The 19,611-nt window shown below is 42.1% G+C and overlaps 1 protein-coding gene across 1 annotated transcript in view; it reads right to left on the reverse strand.

Annotated features, from left to right (window-relative positions):
• Window positions 1–1,618: 1,618 nt before the first annotated feature.
• Window positions 1,619–19,611, reverse strand: part of mrpl11 (mitochondrial ribosomal protein L11) — a 49,623-nt gene continuing 31,630 nt past the window's right edge. Inside the window, exons 3-6 of the mRNA XM_037077309.1 lie at window positions 14,282–14,377; window positions 5,829–5,922; window positions 5,305–5,464; window positions 1,619–1,822 (exon numbers count right to left, since the gene is read on the reverse strand). Coding sequence (XP_036933204.1) covers window positions 1,717–1,822; window positions 5,305–5,464; window positions 5,829–5,922; window positions 14,282–14,377 — 456 coding nt within the window. The 3' untranslated portion in view covers window positions 1,619–1,716. The remainder of the gene's footprint in view (window positions 1,823–5,304; window positions 5,465–5,828; window positions 5,923–14,281; window positions 14,378–19,611) is intronic.

Consider the following 19,611-nt stretch of genomic DNA (forward strand, 5'->3'; position numbering starts at 1 on the left):
TTTTAAACACATCACATTACACCTGACAGACTGTTACAGACCTGGGATCTGTATTTATCTCAGTAGTGTTGCACTCAGAAACTGTAGGAGGCGCCAAGACACACAAAATGCCAAATCCTACATAATGCTGTTTTAACCAATACATAAGTATGAACCAGTTCTAAGTGTTATTAAAGGAAACTGTTCAACAAGCCATAATTAGCAGATTACTGAGGGAGAACTTGTTTAACGACCTGGTCATTGTAGAATATTGTGGAATAAATAAGTGTCCTATAATGACTAATAAACAGCTGATGTGCTATTAATGGTGTGTTCAATGCAAGTCTGAAGTAGGAGATTCCAAAATTAGTATTTCTAACTTCCAATCTGAAAACGTTCAAGTGCATTTACTCTGTAAATCATGGACGCTCGCTGCAAACTTCACAGCAGCTGCAGCAGATTCAACAGCTCAGGCTTCTCACACAGACCGTCAGGACTTCTGCTGAGCACAGATCAACTGAGTGAAAGTGAAAACTACTAAACAAACACATCATGAAGTAAAAAATGATGAAGAGGTAAAAAAAAAAAGTAATTGTTCACTACGTGCGTCACCAAACTGCGGTGATGTCATTTGTGTTTATGTTGGCGAACTCGAGCTTTTGACCTGGAATTCTGACTTTGGATGGAAGGTCCAGTACACAAATAAACAACTAATTAAGGTTTATATGTCCTCTTATAATACAAAGAGTTACATTATCAACAATCTTGATCAAAACTCCTGTTATTAAGACTGTTGATTTCCAAGTATAATTCTGACGCTTTCGGATGACAACCTTCCCTGCAATCCCAACAGTATCGACATTTAGTTAGGAAACCAAGAGAGTCAGTGTTACTGTCTCACTAACAGGAGCTTCACTCAGTCAAACGTTTTTCCTCAATATTAAAAGGAATTTGTTCTCAGTTAAATGTTCCAGAGTCATCAGGGATCCTCTAAAATTGCTCGTTTGATCCCATCAGCAGTCAAAACAACAAAAACGTACAAATGTTTAACAAAAAAATCAGAAAATCCTCATTTTGAAATGCCTGAATTATTTCATCGCTGGTATTTTTGCTTTACAAATGACTCAATTAGTTGTAAAAAAAAACTTTTCTGTGCATTGATTAATTGTTCAGTCTTGGTTTAACAATGAGGCATTAAATATTGAGGCATTAAATGAGACTGACCCATTTGAAGGTGCTGAACAAACATCCCCACAATTATTCCATTAAAAGTCAATAAAGCATTATACTGAGCTGTGATGTTTCTGCATTAATTCATGTGCTGAGCCCTTTGGATCACGGATTGATGAGAACTGTGTCGAGTGTGCAAGAAACCATCTGCACAACCTGACGAAGATCCAAATCGCTTCCAGAAGTGTTAATAATAGATAATAACATCAAAGAGACTGCATGTACAAATCCTTCCAAGACAGAGCAATCACAGTTTCATTAGCTCGGCTCAGAGGAAACCAAATGCTCGCGGTCATAAATATTCCCCAAATTTGAGAAGATGTTGTTGTCGCTGAGACGAAAGTGACGAAAAAAAAAATCCTTAAAATCATTCTGGAACAGTCAAAACAAACAATTAAGGGAACAGACATTCGCATAACAACTGTTTATTAATATCACTCAAACAACATTAACACAGTCAGTAAAAACAGGGAATGAGGGCGCTGATTTCGGGTGTTTTGCGAGTCTTCATTTCTTTTTCGCCAGCAGAGCTTCACTCGCAGCCGCGGCGGCGTCAGCTTTCAGCTTCTCCTCTCGCTGCTCCAGGAAGATCTTGTACTCGTCGGCCGACAGACTGAAGAAGGAAGGAAGGAGAAAGAGACAGAAAATATTATAATCCGCTACACCAAACTCTGACGTACCGCCGCAGTAAAATCTAATTGAGCAGTTCCTTACATTCCTACATCATTTAGTGAATTTAATAAAACTGGACAAATGTGGATGACAAACACGACGTCGGGATGTTTCGAGTGGAGCCGGTGATGTTTAACAGGAGATATTTCTACTACTCAGCTTTATACTCCTATCATCATCATCTATCTGTGACTTTAACTTTGAACACAGTTTTTGGCGTCGGCCCCTCAGAACCAAAGAGCGTCGTTCTTCTTTGTGGAGTCGCCACAATGCAGCAGTGTTCAACAGCCGTCCGGGGGAAACATCCTTTGTGAAGAGAAGCAGAGATACCAATTTCTCCACTGACAGTACTCTCAATAAATCATAATGCTCTGCAGCCGCAAGACATGTTAAGTTTTAAGTAAGGGGGAGAAAGGGATTCTGGGAGAAGTACAATATCATTAACTGAAGGAGAAGCAGATGCGGCAGGTAGGAGGACTGAGATGGTGCAAGAATACAGAACTGAAACAAGGAATGCGTAAGAAAACATAAGAAAATGATAAACATCTGAAAGTAAACACAGGTGGATGTTAAGATGCAAAGTTCCTCACAGGTGAGAAAGTGTGCTGGTGTTTAAAGCGTTCTGATACAAAACGGCAGACGTACAATCTTTGTTAAAGCGCTTAATTTAAATGTTTTACACAACAGGACATCATGCAGCGTGTGACGTTGGGACCACTAATTCAACCTCCATGATTTTAGTAGTTACTTTTGTGTTTCCTGCAGTGTTCAGAGGGCTATTTTACCCAGAACCAGGAACCAGGATAAAATGTTGGCGGTTAATGTTTCTGCCAAACACTGATACATTCATATATGTACAGTTTGTCACAGACTTTACAGCAGGGACATCGCAATATCAGATTTTCACCACTACACTGTGACTAAAACAGGTATCTCTCAAGACAAATCATGATCTTTTCCAAATCGGAACCCTGTTTTTTTTATGCTTTAACCAAACCAGAGCATTGGCACAGTGTTGTCATGATAAAGACTGTTTCAACATGTCTTTGGTTTTGCAGAAATGTACATTTATTCTGCCGATCGGGATGGCGAACCATGTCCAATGAGACAAACCTTTATTGATCCCCTGTAGGAGAAATCCAATCTGACACAGCAGCAAAAAGTGTGCAAACAACACAATACAATAAGCAGCAGGTGGAGTTTACTATGACAAAAGTAAAAGAGAATAAAATAACATACACAAATAAATGAAGGAAAGGGGAGAGGGGAGCGCCTCCATTGCCTTTGTTCACTGTGGCACAGTCAACAACAGCACATTAAAAAAATCAATTGTTTCTGAGTATACATACCTACTTTTATAAAACCTGCTTAGACTCAGGCAGGTTAGGACACTAGAGAATGGACAGCAGATTGTAACTTCACTAACATACCTTGAAAAATATTGATATTTCATGTTCAGCACTACAGGGGATAAAACTGTAGAATTCTCTTGTGTAGTTGGTGTTAAAGCACGGCTGTATGCAAGTTAATTTACTTCTGACCACAGTCGGTCTTTTCCTATCAGCAGAGATTCCTCAGGCCTGATAGCTCCGAGAGGGACTAGCTTATCAGGGAGTTACAAATGGCTGCCGGGCCGACAACAGGACAACACACTTATCAACAGCACTTTACTGAGCCACCTTGCAAACCACTTCAGTGAGGCTGAAATGGGAACTGCCTCCAAACATGTGGAAGTTTTCCGTAAAAGTGTCGGCCCTCAGGTGCTTGTTAGCGCCGCTCTTGCATCATTTGCCATTTCAATGTGACATATTTTCTAAACTGCACTCCTTTATTTTTTGAGTCAACTAAACCCAGTCGTGGACGTTTTGCACTTGCCATCGTTAATGAGCAACAGAGGAAGCGTAGCTGCTCTCTGTGAGTACTGAAACCTTCTCAAACATTCAGGATCAGTATGTACCGATAAATCAATATTTTTGACAACACCAGCTCACAGAGTTGGTCTGGATGATATGCGACAAAGGTCTCTGGCTGGAATCAAGCCAGGCACATTGTTTATCACGCAGTACACATCTTAAACCACAGGGTCCAGCGTCGCTGCCAGGAGAGAGCTGCTGATTCAATTTCTGTGCCTGTAATTCTGGCGTTGCCGTGCTGACTGCTTGTTATTGTCAGGTACCCTGCATGGTATTATTCACGTTATGTTTCTATAAGTAGTAGTTGGGCTGCATAATAAAAAGTGACCTCTACAGCAAAATATGGATGTATTTCACCTGCAACTACAACTAAAGCCTCAACCACAGGAAGACGGACAGATGGAGGAGTCGAGCGTCATTGTGGTGTCATTATTACACCAGCCAGATCAAGCCGGTAACAATAAACTAAACTAAGACCAGACATAAAGTCTAAAAGAGAATAATGTCTGATCATATACGGTGTGCTGGTAGTACAGCAGATACTGTACAATCATAAAGTTTGAGTATGGGGAGGTACTGAACTGGAAATACAAAGCTGTATTTAAGTTTTCAAGGCTTTATGTCGTTGGACCTCTGCACTCGAATTTCTTTTCTAACGTAATAGCTGACTGTAGCCCAAATATAAGCTGTGAAGCTGTATGACAGGAGAAATCCAACGTAAATATAACAGATGAATAATTCATAGGACTCCGTTTGGAATAATGCTCGATGTTAAAGTTCACCCAGAAAATGCAAATTCAGTAATGATGCCAATGTGAAGACAGGTGAACACTTCTGGAGCTTCACAGCGAAGCAGCATTCTCCTAAACAACTGAAGTGGATGGAGACTAAAATGTAAGAAAACAACAACAACAACAACAACAAAAAACAACAACATAAAAAATGGCTCTGTGCCGCTCGCACGGTGTAATTCAGCTCTCTGAAGTTACGATGGATTCGCCAACTTCACACTATTTTGCTGTGAAGCTCCAGAAATATTTCGTTGGACCTCAAAATTCCATCTGACCTTTCCTCGGCACGGAGGCGAGTAGAACATGATGGCATTTTCATTTTTGGGTTCCTTTCAAGGACTAGCGGTTCCTCACAACGAGGTCGGGTCCCGTTGTCTTGTCAGGGGTCTCGGATGTGCGTCATTTGTTTCTTTTTGTTCTGAATGTCTTGTCTCCTTTTAAAATGTGATAATGTAAAGTGTCTGAACATCATGAAAAGCAGCATACAAACAAAATATATTATCATTATTATGAATAATAAAGGTCATACTTCAGTGGTCATGCACTCTCTACTGTCATCTACTGTTATCTACTCTGACCTCTAGTGGTTGTTCAACAGATGATCACTCACCTGCTGTTTCTTTGTAACCCTGCAGAAATGTGCCAGATGCTTCTGACAGCACTGCTTATACACACACAGGTGAGGTTTACTGTGCATCGAGCACAGGATCAGGACTTACTCCTTGACGACCTTGATTCCCAGCGAACGGGCCGAGCCGGCGATGCTTTTGACGATGTTTTCCATGGAGGTGTTCCTCAGTTTGAAGCAGTCATCCTCGGCTTTCACCCTCGCGATCTCGTACACCGCCCTCACGGACACCATCCCTGCCGTCTCATGGCCTTCACACACACAAACACAAAACAAGATCAAGAGTTTGAATAGAGAATTAAAGGGGAGTGAAAATTAAATAAACATTCGATGATAAAAGTGGCAAAAGTGTGTGTGTGGGAGGTTTTAGAAGTCAACAGGTGAAACGAGGCTACGGATGGCTTGAAGCGTTAAAGGTTGAAATTCATAATTCTCTTTTCCTAACACTCCACCTTTGCCACTTCCTTCCTCCGCTGCAGTTCCCCCACGTAATGAATATAACATCAATCACAGCAAAGCTCAAAACCGAGCCTGGGGAGAGACGTGTGTCCGTTACAGGATGGGCTCAGCGGGTGAAAAGTGGAGCAGTTACATCAGTGCAGCAGAACATCTCACCTGTCTTTCCGGCACCTTTCGCGATGCCCGCTGCTTGCTTGAGAAAGTAGGACACGGTGGGCTGGCCGATCTTCAGGTCGTAGGTTCTGTCGGGCTGAGGAGACAGAAGAATTAGAGTTTAAAAGCTGTGATCAAAGGTGCGAACATTAAAACTTTATGGCATTAAAATCTCGGCAAGCGAACGGGCTGGAGACAGGATTTTTAAAAAGGCATCAAAAGATATCCACACTTCTTCTTTCGTTTGATTGACTGTTCGCTGAGCCTCAACACTCGGCTACAGCTGTCACTCAGACTGCTGAATAGCACAGTTTTACAATTGATTTCTGATTGACATTCTTCGTTATCTTTGAAACGTGGGCCCTTGATTTCTGACAGAGGCAGACAAAATCATTTTAGAGCCATCAGCCAGCTGGAATGACGACCGTCTGTACTTTCTTCTCCAAGAATCAAAGTCTGCGTACATCCTGACGTCTTTTGAGAACAGAGGAGGTCGTGACGCTCCGGCACCACTTGACCTGCTCGGTCGTCCTCCTGGATCCACGATCGTCACTCACTTTTTAGATGACCCACTCATATCAGAAATTGAAATTGTCTGTTCTGTACACATTGATTATCTGTCAGGCTTCGGAGACTCCTCTGTGGATCTTCCATTTATTCACTTCTACAGTCTGTTCTTATTGAATTGAGGGTTTAAGGACAGAGGATGTTGTTTACTGTACAGATTGTAAAGCCCCCCTGAGGCACCGTGACTGTGACTCTGACCTATTCAAATAAAACTGACTTGACTGTTGCTAGCAGCTTTCATCAGCTCTTGCAGCTTGCAGATGAAGCTAACGCTAGCTAACTCTCTGAGTTTAAAAATACCTCTTTATCCCCACATGCAGTCAATCGCAATCTTGGAACTCACTTTCACCACTCTTAGGGGCGTAAATGGATTTCAGGTGCTGGAGTCACTTGTCTAAGTGGTATATTTCAGACTGCAGTGAGAAAAAGATCCAGGATTATTTAGCCTCCGAGGAGCTGGCACTTTCTCATCATCACAACATATTATTAGACAAACGCTTCTTCTTGCTCGCAAATGTGTCCTTTTAAAATGGATTAAAAATACCCCACCAACCAGAACTCCATGGTACACAGAGATTTTTAATTTCCTTCCTCATGAGAGGTTGAGCGCAGTGCTTAATTATAATGAGGATGAAGATCTGGAATCTTGTCCTTGATTATTTGCCCTCCGAGATTACACAGACTCTGCTGAAAGGTCGGTACCCTTCTGAGTGGATGCAAACTTTGCCCAGTAGACAGAGACGGTTTAATAGCCAATATATTAGTTCGACTTCGCTCTGGAAATCACAGTGATGTTAATTGTGAAAGTCCTTCTGTTCTGAAGATAAAAAGAGCCTCAGACTGAATACTCATCATCATGTAGCAGAAACTTAAAAAATAAAACATCGTTGTCCTTGTGTTGCTGTATTGAGGTGGTTAGTCCTTTATTATGAGTATAGTAAAGATACATAAAGACCACAATGTTGTTTCATTCTAACATAACTCTGTTTTTCTGCTTAACTTTAATACTTGTCTGTATTTTCAAGGATGTTTTAACTTCAGCCTTCAGGGGGAAAAAAAGGCTTTACAGATGTGTCGATGTGTTTGGCGGACATGATGCTGTTATCTCAGGTAAAGTCGTCCGCGGTTTCTAAACTCACAGATCATACAGAGCTGCTGAGGTTATTAACGGCCTGTAAACAACAATTTATTTGCATCTGGACAATAAATTTGATCTGTTACAAATTACTGTGTATGTAAATACGTGCTAACTATTAATATTGGATTTTGTTAAATAAATAAATAAATAAATTCATCTTATCTTATTCTGTTGTTTTATTAAAAATTTCATCTTATATTCTGCACTATGCAGCTCAGGGAGACTCGTCGCAGTTTCATAGTTTTGTACAATGACAATAAATATTTGAATCTTTGGACGTCATTTTATTCCTTTTCCAGCTGTTGTTTTTGTCGAGAGTACTTTCAGACAGAACGTAAATATAACGTGGTTACAAAAGTGATGCAGTTTTATCTCCAACAAGGTTCATTTTTAGAGCTTTCACACCAACATTAAGTTGTTGTTCGTCATGTCCCCTGTTTGTAAAGGCCTTAAACTTTAATGTTCAGGACTAACGTGAGCTCGGGGAAATACAACACAGTGGTTGAACTGGTTAATAATTAAACTGCAACCACAGAAAATATCATCATGTCATCTGAAAGGCTCCTGGAAGTAAAGCTGGGTCAGGTTACCACAGTGGCAAGCTAGTTAGCCAGACATGCTAAGGATGAAAGCTTACAGAGCAGACGAACACAATGTTTAATGATCTACACACACTTATGTGTTTAACTGTGAAAAGAAGAGGAACTAAGCCTTCAGACTCTTCAAACGTCGATTATCTGTCTTACTGCAGCTTAAAGCGTAACGCTTCATCATGCAGAGAAATCCAAAGCTCGACAGGCCTGCTGCGTTGAACTCGACAATATTACGGTCAAACATGATGTTTTAAAAAGCTTTCTGAGGCAGTCGACACACTGCTGGGAAGAAGACTAGGGTAAAAATACAATATTCCTCTTTTTTGGCCATAAAACCCAAAATTGAAAATAAAAACCATCAGAACAAGCCTTCAAAACGCACCATGTGCTTGTTCTGTGTCACTGTAGGATGTAAACCTTGACTTATTGATTACTGCAGGAAACAACTCTGGAAATGTGTTCTCGTCTGTCGTAGCTACGGCCCAGACACAAATATATCAAACCTATCAGTTTATGGTCCTCAACAATCACTGAAATTAATTTAAAAACCTTTAATAGTGTTAAAACATGATTTAAAAATGAATCTAAAAGCGCAGATATGAGTAATACTTTTTCTGTGTTTTGAAACATGTACTGAAGTTTCTAAATGAAATTTAGTCACACTGCAGTCTGGACCGACTGTTTAACCCCAAAAATTCAAGGCACTTTGCCTCGTTAGACTTCAAGAAGTTAAGAAACCTTTTATAAATGAAGACGAGATGATTAAAGCTCAGATGAATGTCAATCGACCGCTCACTGGTGTCCTCGCCATCTTCGATGACGCTGTGTGTTTTTCTGTGCAGAAATCTTTCCCGCTCATCTTCAGTGTTTTTGGTTCCTCATCAATCAGGCCCTGCTTTTTCTTTCACCCTTCTCAGATTCAAGTCTCTCCTTTACTTTTTGGGCCTAATTGCTTCGTGTTCACTGCAATTATTACTCTGACAGGAACAAAAATCATAATATAACAACCTGTATATCAGATATATTCCCTACAGTGCCAGCTGTTAACAGAAAAGTAAATTAGCATTTGGTCTTTCACTGTTTACTGTTGTTTACTTTGATTCTGAGGGTCACAGCGCAACAACATTTCATTAGACAACAATTCAGGTTACAGAAAAGGTGAGACAACACTTCTTGTTTGTGATTAGAAAGTCCCCGGCCAAAGTTCAAGGCAATTTCCTGTTTCTATTGTGTGCTACCCTCAGCCTGTTTTTTATTTTAATCTTTCAAGAGCACTTTCAGTCCATGATACAATTCAAAGGGACGGTTTTGTTTTCTAGAGGTGGGGTTGAATGTGCTGCTAGTCAGGGAAGTACAGATGGGTACATTACACATGTAATGTCTTCTCTTTTATGTTTATTTGATGTGCTTATATGTATTTGTGTGTATTTCAATGAGACATATTTCCATTACTGCCAGCATTAATGGACAACGCTTCTGAATCTTGGATCAGTAGGCGTGCCGTTGTCGGTAGTTAATTAATGTTCTGCCACGGAATAGTTTAGCAGCAAAATGTATTTTAGACACCTTAAAAAATTAATTTCATCAACGATTCATCAATTTACATTCAAGTCTGAGCTATATTTAGAATCTTTTTTTCACTGCCTCATCAGACCGCCTGTTCCAGTGGGAAGCTGAACCAGTTATATCACTTTATGTGCAGCAACCAGACTCCTTTGAAATAAACACGAATTTAAGGCTACGTTACACAGCAGAGTTGCTGGTTCACCACTGCCTTGTTTTCATGCTTAGCATTCATGTTTCTGGTCACCGTCATTTCAGCTCTGTTTTTGGTCTCCACCAACTCCTGATGGTAATTTCTGACTCTGCTAAATGTTCACCAGCTAGTCGCTAACTTTCTACCCACGTTTGTTTGTTGGTTAGTTTGTCAGCAGAATTCCACTAAACCTACCTAATGGATTTGGTTGAAACTTGGATGGATAAATGGCCAGAATAGACTTCATTACCTTTTGGTGCAAATACAGATAAAGAGATGGATCCAGGAGTTTTATTTAACTTCCTTTAGCGTGCATGATGGGGCATTTTTCCACTTCTCAGGGAAAGACGCACAGATCTTGATGGAGAAAACAAATCAGGCGTATTCAGGTTGCTTGTATCTGAACGTCACCAGTTACTGTGAGTCCAAAAACTAAAGCAATGATGAGGAGAAGTGCAGAGGTAGCTGATTATTCTGATACTTGACAATTTAAAGTGTTCCAGAAGACAAATTAATGTGAACGCTCATTAAAACAGTGAGTTATCAACGCTGTCTTCCCGCTGCATCGTCGAACTGCCCTCCGGCCTCGTTCGCTCACCCTTTCCATCCTCCCCTCAGGACTAAAAATAAAAGTGATCTTCTCAGCCCCGCTATGTTTTTCTGGCCCTTTTCTTTTAATTCAGATTCATTCCCCGGCCTGAGACCTTTATTTATTGCAATCTGACATATCGAGCCAATCAATGAATCATCTGAGGAAAGTTTACTTTGGATTATCTGTTACCTGTCAAATAGAAAAATAAATAAATAAATAAATAAATAAAAAAAACACAGGACAATAAAGTGTGGGTGGAACAGAGGAGATACTACAGAGCAGGTGATTTGTCATCTGAGCCGCGTTATCTAACAGTATTGACCTTTCGACAGAGGCAACAGAATTCTTCACCATCTGTGAAAAAACAGATCAGTTGCAAAGGTCTGAAGCTCGCTGTTGTTTCATCCTAACATTTTTATACGACGAAAACACACGACATTTACTGCAGCGGCTTCCTCTGACAGGCGAGATGAAAAAGAGAGAAAAAAATACAGAGATGGGGGGGAAAAGTGGATTGCGGTGAACGAACAAGTAAACCCCCACAATGTTAAAAGAAAGATTTGGGATTTTTTTCATTCAGCGATGTAGATGATGAGAGGCATTAGCTTAGCTTAGCACAAAGCCTGGAAACACAGCAGACCTGTAACACGATATGTCAAAGATCCTTGTATTAAGCATTAGTTAATCAGGTTGTAAAGCACTTACATTTACATTTTAGGGCATTTAGCCTTTTGTCCAAAGCGACTTACAGTAATTTATACATACACTCATACACTGATGGCGCTGGGTGCCATGCAAGCTGCCGACCAGCACATCAGGAGCAGTTTGGTGTTCAGTTTCTTGCCCAAGGACACTTTAACATGCAGATCAGGGGAGTTGAACCAGCAACCTTCCGATATCAAGATGCTGGCTCTACCTCTGAGCCACACCTGGGCAGTGCTTACAGTATATGGTACTTATTAACATTTATAAGACTAAGTGTTAATCTGAGCATTTTATGTACATTTATTTTTTATAATGTAAGACAAATATTTTACAATTAACAGACGCTCTAGAAAGTAATACAAGCTTTATCAGTTACTTATACAAACACATGAGTTTAACTTCACTATTATGTTATTGTTAAACCTTCACTAAGCTTTTTTGTTGCTTTATTAGATACATAAATTCATCATCATTCACTTCTTAGCAGTTAACTATTCACTAACAAACTGTTCAATGTCAGCTGGATCTAAAGAGAGAACAGTGTGTTATAAATGTCTTATAATCTATAACATAATAAATCTGATGATGATTTATCTTTAATAGTCTTATTCATTTGAGAAAGCATCTTAAAAAGACTCACTCAAGACTCTATTATCAGGATCTAAATATGAATTGTTATGGAGGGAAACAGTTGATCTGCTCTGTCCAACATACAAAAAAATCTGCCTGCCTCATTTATTTATTGGCTATGTCGTGTTTGCTTAAACTGTACCGAAACATAAATTGATATCTGGCAACCTGTGTGACAAGATGACACCAGAGGGTGAATGCACCGAGCCACCGTGAGCCGAGATGCATCTTCCAGCACATAACTTCACGACTTGCCATTTTTATGGATGACACTTTCAGTCTGTCGGTCCACCGCTGTGTTCCAGACTGAAATGTCTCTGAAACCGCTGGATGGATTGATGGGAGATTTGGTGCACATGTTAAAAATCCTCTCAGGATGAGTCAGAAGTTGCAGGTCAAAAATGTATTTTGTTTAAAGCCGTGACAAGGAAGGATGTTGATTCTGCTGCCCCCTGTGGACAAAAGCTGTATGAGCCTTCCGTTGATGTGCTAGCCCCTTAAGTTTGCTTTGGAAGTGAGTGAAAGAAGGGCTCAACACATTTTTTATTTATACTAGTTTTCCTTTTTACTCACAGCTTTTTGCAGGATGCAGGGAAATATTTTGTTTGTGTGAGATCAAAACTGTAAATATGAAGATGGGGGGAAATGAAGTGAATCACATCAGACTACAGAGCAGCTTCTTTCCTCCGGCTGTGAAAAACTCCTCAATTGTTCCTCAGCACTCCACCATAAAAAATGGTTTAAATTGTGTGTCTTATCTGGCCCGGATAAGTCTGAATCCGACCCGATGACTTGACAAGAATAACTGGAGTAACTACCAGTGCTTGAAGTGGAAAAAAATAAGTGCCTGTAGTCTGTTCGGAAGCACATTTCTCCACACAGGTCAATTCTGCTCCTCTGATCTCTTCTAATTACACATGCATCTTGATAATAACCTCATGGCTTTATAGCGTACAGTCCTTAATGTGTTCCTGGATAAGCAGGGTGTTGCTTTACTGCCCGCAGCCTGTGTGAGTCGGCTCAGTAGAATACATTTGTTCAAAACACAGTCAAAAAACAGCAGTGACACTATTTCTAGTAGACGATCAGTGTTTTCTTGACAGATTTGGATATCAAAATTCAGATTTTTGATAAAAGAAAAAAAACAACTTATCAATATTTTGATGCTTTTGACAATACTAATGGGCATCAGAAGGAAATAGGCTGTTCTTCTGCCTCCCAGGTGATAAATGGAAGGGGGCAGGTTGAGTGAAGCACTGGAACACAGAAAAACTCAAGCAACTAAGATTAAAATGTAAACGTGCCCGTGCCGCAAAAACTGGTCAGTGCAGGCCCACTTACAGCAACACTACGTAACTTATTTACCTTGAACAGTTTGAAGATCATGTTCTGCATAATGTTGCTTTAACTCAATGGTAAAAGCCGATCTCTTTGTAGTGTTTCGATGTATTTGGTTCATGATCAGACTCATGTAATATCAATGCTGTTCCCATAAGCCTCAGCTGGACTTGTCATACCATGTTAGCACGCCGATGTTAGCATTTAGCTGAGAGCACCGCTGTGAGTCAGTACTGTACCGCCTCACAGAGCCACAAGCATGTCTGAATCTTAATCTTGTTGGACGTCTGCTTGTTTATGGGTCAACCTAAATGGATGCAAAACGTTTAAAACTTTTGGACAGAGCGGGCTAGCCGTTCCCCCCGGTTCCACTCTTCATGCTAAGCTAATTGCCTCCCGGCTGAGTGCTATCGATCTTCTCACGATCTCGATCCTCAACTCTCTGCAAAACAGTAAATAAGCAAATTCCCCAGAATGTCAAGGCATTCCTCTAAAGTGAGATGAAAGGCAGTGTGAGAACTAGCCTGAGGTGAAAGTTGAGCTGAGGAAACATCAATCTGAGTGGCTGAAACATGTTGCGTGAACACACCAACACAGAACAGGGTGAAGAGAGCAAACACAGCACTGAGCGCCGCCAGCAGATGGCAACGTTCGGCAGCAGCGAGGCCCCAGTCGTGATGGCAGAGCTGTTGGCTGAATATTGCATGTCAAAATAAATTCACGCCTTTTAAAGGATTAGGCTTCCCCCTCCTTACATCACAAACCTCATTACAACACACATTTACTCAGCGGAAAGGACACAACAACACACAGAGGAGAGGGAGGGAGGGTGTGACGAGTCAAACAATATGTGGTTGCGTAAAATAAAAACTACACGCTCATAACACCTCTTTTCTGAGTAATTCACATTTCCTGTGTGCACTTAATGCTTCTTGACTCCGAGTTCCTCTGGGTATTGCTTCATTAATGAATGCAAATGGAAAAGGCTTACTTCAGTGGTAGAGTATGAATAATGGAAGTGCTATGGTAATGTTATGCAGCTAGATGAATTAACCAAAACCGTGAGACGGAGGCATGTTAAGTGGAGAAGGTCACGAATGGGTTGGAGGGACCCACAGCGAGGAATCGCAGACGCACCTTCACGTGGATCTTGATCGGGAGAGGGATTCCCTCCTTCAGCTCCTTCGTCTTCTCATTGAAGTCCTTACAGAACTGGCCGATGGGGATTCCTCTCTGGGATGGAAAAACAGGGACATAAACATGGAAAAATGAGGGAGGATGGTTTTAAAATGCATGAGAAACAGTTAAAACGTCACCGGTGTCACACTGCGCCGCCTGAATACAAATGCGCAGGCTGCTGTCAGTCAATCAGTGACAAAGCTCAGCACAGGTCTGACTGTATCTGCACACACCAGTGGCTCGGGGAGCAGACGTGTCACGGTATATATGTGACAGGTGTGTGAGTTCATGCGCCTTTACATCTTGAGACGCTTCATGCGAGTTATTCTTGCTATACTCACACTGAGATGGTTGTGTGTGTGTGTGTGTGTGTGTGTGTGTGCACAGCTCTCTGTTGTTCCAGAGTGTTTTTGTGTGTGTGTGTCTGTCACTCGAGTTATGACTGAATGCATGTTGGCGCCCAGAGCCAGAGAAACCCAGTGATGAATGAGCCTCCCATTTTCCAGCTCCTGCAAGGCCAACCAGAGCGAAAGCAAAATGGATGGGTGACATTAAGTCAACACCCGGCCAACGCTGCCTCTTTGCACCATTCCTCTTCGGAGCTGAATTCGGCGGCAAAGCCTAATAAAGAATCTAATTATTACCGCTGAAACTTATACTGACCTTCATCTGCCATCCTTCCCAAAGGCAACACGCTGATTGAAATGTTCATTTCAGAAATGAGAGGAGGGGAAAAAAAAAGTGGTTTTATACAGTTTAATGGACTCGCGAGCTTCTATTGCTCCACGACAGAGCACAGCACAGCTTTCAGATTCTAATAATGGATCTGATGAGAAGCCAGTCATCCTGAGACGTTCTCCAATGACAGTATCCGGGAAGACATTTATTTGATCTTAACGGAGCAGAAACTTCTGTGAACATCATTTCCACTAAAGGCTTTGAAGGCACCTGATGACTGCAAATCAGACAAGACCGTCACTTCATTAGCGTCCAAAGTGCTACTCATTACTCACGGGCGTTTTCGATGCGTCCGCTGACACCATAACAACAGGCTGATTGAAATTTCAACACATCACATCGCGAGTCGCAGGGAAGGTTATTGTTTCCGAGCTTATGGCTGCTATTTGAATCACAATATCCAATTAATGAAATGAAACACAGCTACGTCCCCAGAGCCCTCACTAGGCTCTACCTTCCCTCCCCTCCCGTGCTTATTAATAGTAATCCCATGTCAACCTCAATACCTTCTACCCGTGCCCCATTCCCTCCCTCCACATCCCATAAAACAACATAGCAAGGGTAAACAAGTGGGGAGGGAGCAATGAAGGAAAGTCTAATTAAATATGGATTAGTATAAAGGCTGTGATGTTGGGTATGAGTCAAAGCAAACCCTCGGGCTCTGCCTCACACATTCAGCTCCCGCTCCCTTCCTTCTGTTCAGCCCGTGTCGGATAATGATCTCTCCCACCGACTCCGATGGCCCTTTCAAGCCACACAATGCCATGAAAGGGCCTCCCCGACCAGCCAGAGATAATGCCTGATGCCTCTAAAATGTGCTTAAGCACGGGCAGAGGGACATTATGCAGACAGAGGAGCGACTGTTCTAAAGATAGACAGAGGCAAAGACTTCACATGGCCACCCTGACCAGACAGACAGCGCAAAAAAAGGGGAAATTCAACATGAAGAAACAGCTAAAAAGTGGCCCGTGAGAACAAAGACAAGGGACGGGACCCACTTGAGGATAGCAGACAGTTTGCCCTGAGTTACACACACAATCAAGTATGCACCAGAGACAGGTAATCATATTTTAATGAAGTTATTTCTCCAGAGTCCAACCGTCTTAGATTCTGGAAACGACATTGTGAGCAAGTTTTATTTTGGCCTCAGGCTATTTAATAGTTTAACTGCTGTAATTACAGCAAATTGAGCCATGCTGGTAATTGCAATCACCGTCTTTAAATGCAGCAGAGGGCTGGTGTGCAACGAGAGCAGGTTTCAAGGTTGGCTCCTCCAACTTCACATGACATTTATCAGCGAGGGAGCGAGAGAGAACTGGAACAGCAACACTCGCGCCCTGGCCAAATCGCTAACCCCGCTCACTGCATCTGAGCATCTAATCATCCTCGAGTCCGAGCTGCTGGATAAATCCCCTCTCCTCCACCATGACTGATTAGAGCCGGGTGCTCTCCAGTATAAAATGGCTGCAGCCCATCACCCAAGGCGGGGCCTTCCACCGCCGGCCGTGGACGAGGACATTCAGCCGCACATCTTCAAAGACTTCTGAGATCCTGGGCACCGGGATTAGACGCTAATCTACGAAGATATTTCTCGCCGTCAAATCCGGCGGCGACAGTGGTGAGTAATTGCTATATGATCCATTCAATATCAGCGCGGCTGAGCTTTATTACTCATAATTATGGGAGCAATTAAGCATTTGCAATTAAAATCAGAGAAGTGTCCGTTTGATTTGACCCTTCCACCATATTCTCTGCAGTCTTTTTTGACACTCCCTCCGTGTTAATGTGATTGGCCTTTCAGCTTCACTAACTCTTTTTAACAAGATGTAGCACTGGTGTGGCAGGATGGCGAGAGTGTATGTGTGTATGTGTGTGTGTGTGCGTGCATGTTGTGTGTGGATGGAAGGGAGGAGAGACAGGACTGGGAGAAGAGAGAGACTGCTGAGGTGTATTAAAGTTGTCAGAATGTGTCCAGTGGTCGTGGTCAATATTTGAACAATGGGGAAGGAGGTTTGTTTGAGCGACGGGAGAGAAGTAAAGCGAAGGCCGCGGGAGGTCCTCATGAATATGGGTGAGCGTGTGAGTGTGTATGTTTATGTATGAAGACTTCTGCCTCATTTCAATCTGACAAGACTATCAGTTCAAGCATGGATATTTGTGCATATTAAGCTTGCCAGGGAGTGCTGACAGTGAGGAAGCGTTCACTGTGTGTGTGGTCGCAGGTGTCTCGGCGAAGAAAAGAAAAAAAAATGAGGAGAGAGGAAGAGAAAGGGAGTGGAGGTGGAGGAGGAGGAGGAAGATGGGAAGCAGGGAGAGTAGGTCAAGAGAAGCACTGTGCTTATTGGAGTGTGGCAAACACAGAGATACAGGACACAGATGCAGGATGAGGCCTTGGGGCAGGAGGCTGGAGTAATTGCCCCTGGCACGCAAGGCCACTCGATAAATTGCCCTGGGCGGTCGACCCGGAGGAGGTCTGCAATACGGTGAGGAAGGTGTTACAGAGGAGAGAGGCTGGTGGGAGGCGAGGTTAATTAAACTCTTCGGTGTGAAACACTCTCATTCATTACGTTCATTACCTTGTTCATTTAATCTGCTCCGCTGTTGGCATTTTATCACATTCAGCCTCATTGTAGCGTCATACAGCTGATTAGGTTTCATGTTGAACCCTCGCCTGCAGGCTGGGTAACTGAGAGCGTTCGGGGCTTAGGTCCAACACTCGCAGCCGCACACAGCAAACAGCACAAAATAAATTGAGTTCACGCTGGACATGCATTTTACTTGATTTTCCACCCTGGAATCAGTGGATTAGTCTTAAAAGTGGAAAATGAAAACGATTTTCACCCCGAGTCTCCAGTGAACTGTGCTGAGGCCAATATACAGCCCTGCATAAAAGAGCAGAGGAGTGCTGCTCAAACGGCTATGAGTGCGGAGCCGACGGAGCGAACCAAATTCAGGGACTCATCCTTATAACCACCAAAACAAGCCAAAACTTCTCAGCAGTGTTGCTGCCGTCTGGATCTTTGCTTAAAATAGACACAGCCTTCACACTTTCCTCTGCTACCTGGCACCAGAAGAAGAATTTGCCGTTTGGGGGCATGGCGAAAAAGCGAGCAAGTGAGCGAGCGAGAAGGCAGGCAGGCGAGCCGGCGAAGGTGAAACAAAATGGATTGCATCACGACAAAACATCCCATTTTCAACTCCATTAGGTCTCCCTCACAGTCTTGACAGTGTTGTGCTTTTTGCCACTTCACATGATTAATCACGTGTGGAGGCTGCAGCAGAAACACAGAAGCCTGAGCGGCAGGCAGCTGAGGCTCCACGCTGGTGACGACTGAACAATCACAAGATACGCTGACAAGCCGAGGAGAGACACACAAAGAAAGAGAGTCAGCAGTTGGAATAAAGTCAGACTTCATAGAAAAATGTTTCTACCAAATCTTTTGTTGAGTTTGCCGAGTCTTCACAGAGAAAATGGTGAATTTTGTGCACTACAGGTGTTTTTAAAGAGGAACTCCAGTGATTTCATACATCCATGGCTGTGTGTAGCTCTTGAGGAGAACGACTGCGTATGGAAAATTAAAAAAAATTCTTGCGAGCCCTTTTGTAGTGTCAGACGGAGCTGGAGACGAATTCTCTCAAGTGATTTCACTTGAGTCTGCATCTGTTGGGGCTTAAGCACAAGAGGCCGCTCTTCATTTCTACTTGAAGCCAAAACTTCCAGGCAACATTAGCAAAGCTTGTTATCCAGATCTGAGAAAACATGTTTGTTCAGTACAGACCTCAACAAACGTCACATCAAAACAAGCATTCTCATTAATCACAAAATCATCTCGCAATTGTAAAACCAGTCAAAATAATCTCAATATGTTCTCTTTTTTTTTTTACTTTATCGTGCAGCCCCGGCACCTACTGTGGTTCTACGTTTAGATTATGAGTTTTTAAAATGCACAGTATGACATTTCTGCCAATAGGGGGTCTCGCACTCATCACAAAACATAGGACGTAAGCAGCTTTGCATCGTGAGAGTTTGTTGTTCTCATTGCTAAACAACAACCATTGCTGATGAAAATCTATCTGACCTGACTCGGACAGAAATGTTCACGGACGAGGTAATGTTTCATTCACGCTACGTGTAGCCACGTTAGCCGACTTCCTGCCTCACTCTCAAATGAAATGCGTATTTCTCTGGGTTTGTTCATTTTTGTAAACATTTGTTACAAGTAAACAACAACATGTAACAAAGGTCTCACAGAATTCAGACATGCTACACAACATCTTTAACTCTTGCTTTCTTTCTACGACAAACAAATATGATGACCGGATTGTTTCAATTTGAAATATGAAAAGGTTTTCGGTTTACATGCGATGAGTAAGGAGTAAGCTGTTTAAATTCATACTCCTAAACCTTGAAAACATTAGTAATGCATGGTAAATACAGGCCCTATATTGGGAAATTGATCTCATCACTTGTAGCAGATAAATGTACCTGTTAATATGAAGCCAAACTGCTTTGAAAGGCTTAACAAGAGCAACATCTATGCGCTCAGATA

This window comes from Acanthopagrus latus, chromosome 18 (genome assembly GCF_904848185.1).
Source record: "Acanthopagrus latus isolate v.2019 chromosome 18, fAcaLat1.1, whole genome shotgun sequence".
Classification (NCBI taxonomy): domain Eukaryota; kingdom Metazoa; phylum Chordata; class Actinopteri; order Spariformes; family Sparidae; genus Acanthopagrus; species Acanthopagrus latus.